At 46.5% G+C, this 7,260-nt stretch overlaps 1 protein-coding gene across 1 annotated transcript; it reads right to left on the reverse strand.

The window, feature by feature from the left end:
• Positions 1-297: 297 nt before the first annotated feature.
• Positions 298-947, reverse strand: LOC108515748 (uncharacterized). The gene is given in 4 exon segments (XM_017852881.1): positions 298-450; positions 452-570; positions 573-585; positions 915-947. Coding segments are annotated over 4 exon segments (318 nt in total).
• Between the last annotated feature and the right edge of the window lie 6,313 nt (positions 948-7,260).

The following is a 7,260-nucleotide window of genomic DNA, read 5'->3' on the forward strand; positions in this document are numbered from 1 at the left end:
TTCAGCATCCCCCGTTTGCCAAAAAAATTCGTATATGTTCATTGGGTCTTGGCTTAGGTGTCACCTCTTCCAGGTATCCTTCCCTGATTGTCCCTGGCTGAATCAGGTGCTTTCCTTGGGCTTCCACAGCACACACACCCCACCCACTTTGCTTCCCCCAATTTGGCACTAATCACTCTCGTGTATAACTGTATTCATTTCCCTCTCCCCTGAAACGCTATCAGCCCAATGAGGCCCAATAATTTCTTTACTATTCAATCCTGAGTGTAAGCACAGGGCCTAGCACATAGAGGGTGGTCAAATCATGTGGATTGAATGGATGACTGAACCCAGTGGCTTCCACATCCTTTCAGTCCCTCCCCTCTTAAATCCTGTTTCTCTGCACACAAAAGTCTTGATGGTGGCTGAGGCATCCTGGCAGATAGCTGGCTTCATTCTCACGGCCGGCCATCCACTTCAGACCTATTTCTCCGTTAGGTGAACAAGATCCCACAGGTGCCTAATTAGCACTGTGGACTTCTGGAAGCTGCAACATCTCAAGAATGGTGAGGTGGAGTCTGTTCCTGGGGCATCCTGCCATGTCCCCTGTTAGATAGAAGAAGAAGGATTATGCAGCTCATGTCAGCAGCTCCTCGCTGTGCTGTCAAAGCAAGGCTCCCAGGTGAGCTGGTACAGGTGGTAGAATCAAGAGTGAAGAGGAGCAGGAACAGATACGAGCTAAAAGCCTGTCCTGCCCCTTGTTCCATATTCCAGGTGCTCTCCAAGTCCTTGGCGAGCTGTTTAGGTAGCAGGTTCTATAATGGCTTTGAAAGTAACAAGTGAGTACGGGCCATTTACTGGGGAAACTATGCCCCAGGTCCTCTATTCGGAAGAGCACCTTCTGATCAGGCCACGATCTCTGCAGAAAGACTTACCTTTGGGAAGCTCTTTTGCTTCCACTCACTCATTACAGCCTTTCTATGACTCTGTAAGTGGTACAGAAAGTAAGGCTCAGAAACTAGAATGGGTTTCCCTGATGCCACCCAATGTATCAGTCCAGGCTCCACACAGGAAACAAAATACAGTCTAGGTATCTTAAGCAGGAAGGGATTTAATACACGGAATCCAGGACATATAAGACCACTGGAATGGCAGAAGGAGCAAGTTCTAGGTTAAGTCTCCTAGAATAACTCCCAGAATATACAGAGCAGAGGCATATGGACAGCTACTGCCAGAATTATGCCAGATGCAAGACGCTGTTGCATTTCTAACACCACTGCCTCTTGATGTCTAGGATGTGGGAGAATGAAGTGAGGTCCCTGTTGCAGGAAAACCTCCAGTTACTACCACTACACTATTTGCCAATAGCAATAGCCACAAACTGCCAGAGAATGGACTCACATTAGCTTCCTAAATCTCACATCAGTACCTCTCATTGGCAGGAACAAATCTGCATCCAGAACCCTAGCTTTAAGAGAGTCTAGAAATATCCTGCTTAGGCTGGGCGCGGTGCCTCACGCCTGTAATCCCAGCATGCTGGGAGGCCGATGTGAGCGGATCACGTGAGGTCAGGAGTTCGCGACCAGCCTGACCAACATGGTGAAATCCCGTCTCTACTTTAAAAAAAATACAAAAATTACCCAGGCATAATTCAAGCTACTTGGGAGGCTGAGGCTGGAGAATTGCTTGAACCTGAGAGGCAGAGGTTTCAGTGAGCCAAGATCACACCATTGCACTCCAGCCTGGGTGACAGAGAGAGACTCCAACTCAAAAAAAGAAGAAAAGAAAAGAAAGAAAAGAACTATCCTGCTTAGCTTTGTAGCCTCTCCAGGCCAAAGAAGGTGGAATGGAAGTTCAGTGAAGCCATGCAGAGAATCCAGCACTTAGGAAACCCCAGGCAGAATTCCAGCTCTGCCACTTTCTAATTGTGTGGTTTTGGGCAAGTGACAAAAATATGCTTTGCTTTCTTGTCACTATGACATGACAATGCCAGCAGCCATCTCCTAGAAGGGCTGAAAGGGTTAAATAAGATGATGCTTGCACAATGCTCAGTAGAGAGCCTGGAATACCGTAAGTCCTCAACAAATGGTAGGTGGGTGAGATCATTATTATTATTATCACAGTTTTAGAAAAGGCTAGCTCCTCTCATCTCCCTTACCAACAGAACATCGCCAAAAAAAAAAAAAAAAAAAAAAAATCAGGTTACACAGTACACACAAAGTATTTTCATACTGCTTCTGAGAACAAGAATCCTTGTAGAAATATAATTTAGATACAGAATTCTTGAATTACCAGGGCTTTTCTTTAGCTTTTGGGGGACAATGGGAAAGAATACTAGAAGTTAAATTTATTGTGGGGAAAGCTTAGTATATGGTTAATCCCCCTCTGTGGAGCAGCTCGGAGAAGGGAGGAGAAAGAAAAAGAGGTTCTTGGTATTAATTCTCTCAGAAGCAAATGAATGCCTCACTTTGCTTGGGACCACAGAGCATGGGAGGAAAATAGTGAAATATCTTCATGTCCATCCAGTGTTTTGAGAGGATGGAAGAGAGTTATTAATCTGTTCCTAGAAGGGCAGCTGAGTCAGCAAAAAGAGGTGAGAAATCACAATCAGGCAGCCCTGTGTGTCCCTGCCCCCACTGGGATGCATGACGTTGGGCAGGTCATGGTCTTCCTAGAACCTCTTCTTTCTCATCTGCAAAGTGGAGGTGATCTCTTCTCCCTGCTGGATGGCTATGAGGACACAAAGTCAGGCCATACCCTGAGTGTTCTGTTTTCCTGCCGCTGCCCATGGGCCTGCCAAAAATCACTGGGATTTATGAGCTCAAGCCAACGGAGAATGTATGTGATGGGGCACCAATTCCAGGACAAAAGTCTGATCTGGGTCTCTGTACCTCATGGAAGCTGGAGCCTGCACCTATAGCAGCCCACATTTCTTTTTTTCCATCAGGGCAGCGATGCAGGGAGACTGAAGAGACTTGCCAGACAAAAGAGGCGGTAAGGGGACCGTTTCCAATCGCGATTTCAAAGTGTCAGGTATCAACGTAGCTATTTGCAGGTAACAAGCATCCTCAGACAGTGATGGAAGAGAAAAGCCACTCATGGATGGTGGTGTGTCTGAGTTGGAAGATGCCTCCCTATCCCTGCCACGCTTTGCATAAGTTGCTATGGGTGCCCCTCCCACGAAAGAGGCCAAAGTGATTAAAGGGCCATGATTGGCATCCTGGGGCCCTTTGCAGCAGGCACGACAACTCGACGCCCATTTGAGTGCCTGAGGATGGTGGTCCGGAAGGACCCACCGGCACGGTGGGAAGGCTCGATTAGCCCACCTGACAGCCGGACCCAGACCTGGCTGGCAGCAGCATATTGCTCACCGTCTGGCAAATAGACAGATTTTCACAAACCAGATTCCTCTTCACAGGCCTGGGCCCTTCCTGTCCAACTGTTCCGGCATCTGTTTCTCTTAAAATGTATTTATTACACCGAGAGGAATAATAATGGGGCCAGGTCTGAGGCCCCAGAGGCAGTGGCAGTTTCTCCACCCAGGGCTTCCTTGGGAAGCATTTGTGTCAGGGAAAATGGAGCAATGCTTAACCTGGGAAGAGTGTGCCCTTGGTCACTGGAGTTGGAGAGGGATTGGACATTGACCCAGGGTCTAAGACTGAAGGAGATATATTGGGGATGGTGGTTAGGGACTTGATACCTGTGGGCTGTGTGGCTTTGGGCAACTTCCTGAACCTCTTGGAGCCTCAGTTTCCTTCTTTATGAAATGAGGGTTTGGCTGCATGACCTCCAAGGTGAGTTGTTTCTTGTTTTGCCTGTAAGTGATTTGAAAAGTTTATGCCTGTAGAATTCAGCCTTACCTGCACACCCAAGATTAGGCATTCATTCATTCATTCATTCATATTCATTCATTCATCGTTTCATTCCTTAGATTGTTCAATGAGCAAATTATTGTCTACAGGACATTGGGGATGCAAATGATGATTTAAAGAAAGAAGGGAGCAAGGCGCTGGAAGCATGTTTCCCACCACTCAGATAATATGAATATGTGTACCAACAATACACCTTTGTCTCTATAGGTGATGCTGGGGGAAATGGAAGCCAAGCCCAGAGAGGCAAAGCAACTTATCCAAAGTCACATAGCAAATACGCTGACAGGAAATACCCTGGATGAGGATTTCACTGGTTGACTGACCATCTTGGGTTCCTATTTCAATGGCTTTGCAGCTTTTGAAGATGTGTTGCTGCCCGGATCCTATCTGATTTCTACAGTAGCCTTCTGGGGTTGCTGGAAAGGACAGTGAATCCCACCTGACTGGTGAGGAAGCTGAGGTCTAGGGGTGGAAAGTGATTTCCTCAAGGTTACAAAGCAAGTCAGCAGCAGCACGAACTGGAAATACAAAACTGTAAACCTAAACCTCCCACTGTTCGTTCATTCATCCCCTCACATAACAGGTACCCTGGGTAGTTGATTCAAATGTGCTCATTTAACTTTTACTATCTCTGAAATCCAGTTTCATCATACAATGCATGACATGCTATGTTTTAACTGGTAGATTTTTTTTCTTAGTGAAACATAAAATGGTGCGGTTGTAAGCAAAGGCCTATTTGATGGTATTTACTGAGCACCTATTATATGCCAGTGTTGGACATTTCTCCTGCTGCTCACCTCATCCATGGAGCAGGCTGCGGGCAAGCTGGGATTCTTGGGAAGTCCTAAGAAGATGGATTTTAGGTGTCAGGGTTTGGTTCCCTTCACCATGTTCATTGGCCAGCTCTGTTCAAGGAACAGGGGGTGCAGACGGATCCTACTTTGGTGGTGGAGGTTGGGGGTGGTAGTGACCATCGACCATCACCAGCCTCTCATGAGCTCTCATTGAGGAGCCTGAGAGCTGAGCCTCTGTTCAGTCTGTGCAGGTGCCCTGCTGTCCATCTCCACTCAGACAAACACCTTCCCCAAGTTCCCTGGACCCAGGGAGACTGCGCTGGGCCCCAGGCAGTCCTCACTGGGACTGTAGTGATGATGATTCTAGTACTCTTGTTCTGAGCTTCTGGAACATTTAGGGTAGAATGATTTTGTCGGCTCAGCCACTGCTGATTCCCAAGAGACAGGAGGAGCCAGAGCAGAGGGTGCAAGCGGCTGCAGTCAAAGCACAGTGATGGGTTAGTTTGCTCTGAGGAGGGGGAGGTGGGGGCATTGTGCTGGGACAGAGCAGCCAGTGCTGGGAGCTGACTGCCTGGCAGGGCTGGGCTATGCTAGGAAGGTGAACATGCCTGCTCTGCGAAGGTCTGCAGGGCTGGCAAAGAAAATTGAGTCATAGCATAAAGATGTCCAGACATTTGGAGCAGGTATGGGTAATTTACCCCTTTGTGGCACGTCTGTTGCTTAGACAGAGGAGAAGAGCAGCATCTTGGGAAAGAGGGCAGCCCAGGAAGAGATGTGGAGGTCTCCATACATGGACGCATCCCTTGGGAGACAGGCAGTATCATGCAGCAGAGCCAGGCTCGAACTGAAAGAGAATTTAGAGACCAAGCCCATCATGTTCTTACTTTTATAGATGACATAGGGAGACCAGAGAGGATTGAACCACCAAGGTCACACAGCAAGTTTCATCACCAGCAAAGTGGGCCTGAAACACCTCCTTTCTCCTGGTATAGTGTTTATAAAACCATGCCATCGGAATGCATACACACACACACACACACACATACACACACACAGAGTCACACATAGGCATACACATGGACACATACACACATACACATGCATACATAGACACAAACACACACACAGACAGACACACATACATGAAGTGACTTTCCTGTCATAGAAACACTTGAAGTAAGGGGTTGTCAAGTTAAAAAAAATTCTGAAGGTGTTTTATACTTACATTGACAAGGTTGTACATAGAAGAGTAGATCCAGGGGTGACAAATGGTCTTAGGGAAAATAAAAGCTGTCATTGATTATAATTGGCAAACTCTCAGTTACATAAAGTTAAATCTTTCTTTATCACAGGGCTTATCAGAGCATTTAAAAGGGTATTGTGCATTCCCAAGAAATGAGTGGGGAGGAGGACATATGGGTGAAAGGAGAAAAAAAAAATATTAGTTTCACCCCATTATCTTTCTTAGAATTATTAAAGAAAAATGTATTGATTTGTAATGCTAGGATAGCAAAGAATAAAAATAAATATATAAAGACTTAGTGTCCATTCATTCATCCATCAGTCCATCTATCCAACTAATCACCTATCCATCCATCAATCTAATCATCCATGAATTAATCAAGCCAACCATTCATTCATCCATCTGTTCATCCAACCATCTAACCATTTGCCTGTCCAACCATTGCTCCATGCATCTATTCCTCCATCTGCCCATTCCAAATCCCATGCACCCACCTACCTATCCACCTAACTTTTAATCCGTCCATCCTCCAAATACTTACTGACTACCTACTAAATGTCAGGTACTGTATTAGGACTAGCAGTCTGCCATGAGAAGGGGACAATGGGTGCAAAAACACTCCTTGTTTGAGAAGGTACTTGCAATTTGGTGAAGGAGAGGAGAAAGGCAAATATGCTGCAAATATATCCACCTGTAGCTCCTTGTAGTGAAGGTGTGGAGTGTTAGGATTGAGGCTGAACGGCTGCAAGTAGAGGTCCTCTAACCTGCCCCAGGGAATGTGGACATTATCCTTCAGGCTCGTTGCTTATGTTTAGGAACCTCAATGTCCTTAGTTGTAAAATGGGGTTCTTAACCATAATTATAGACCTAGGGAGAAGAAGCAACTGTCATCCACCCACTTTTTATAGTCACTATTTTACATGTGTTTGCATGTGATTTGCATGTGTTTTCTTGTTATTTGCCTGTGTTGCACTTGACAATCAGTGTCTCCACACTGGACTGTGGGCCCTTAAAGGGCAGGAGCTTGAGTGTTTTTGCTCCTCAAAGCACTCTTTCAGGCTTAGCATGGAGCAGGACATGGCTTAAGCATTTACTAAATGTCTGATAAAACGCCCACCAAATGGAAGAAGGAACAAAGGTCTCCCGTGTGGGCTTTCGAGAAGATGCAGAGTCAAGGGGACTTACAATGCATAACCTGGCATGCAGTAGGTGCTCAGGGCATGCAGTAGGTGCTCAAGGTATGTGAGTTTGCATCTTCCTGGCTGACCCTGCACTGACACTCAACCTGGGAGTGACACGGGCCTGAGTTCTCCTTGGCAGCTGCCAAGGCTGCTCAATGAGGTCCTTTCTATCTGCTGTGGGGCCTTGGAGC

The sequence above is a fragment of the Rhinopithecus bieti genome, unplaced genomic scaffold (assembly GCF_001698545.2).
Source record: "Rhinopithecus bieti isolate Rb0 unplaced genomic scaffold, ASM169854v2 scaffold_2314, whole genome shotgun sequence".
Taxonomy (NCBI): Eukaryota; Metazoa; Chordata; class Mammalia; order Primates; family Cercopithecidae; genus Rhinopithecus; species Rhinopithecus bieti.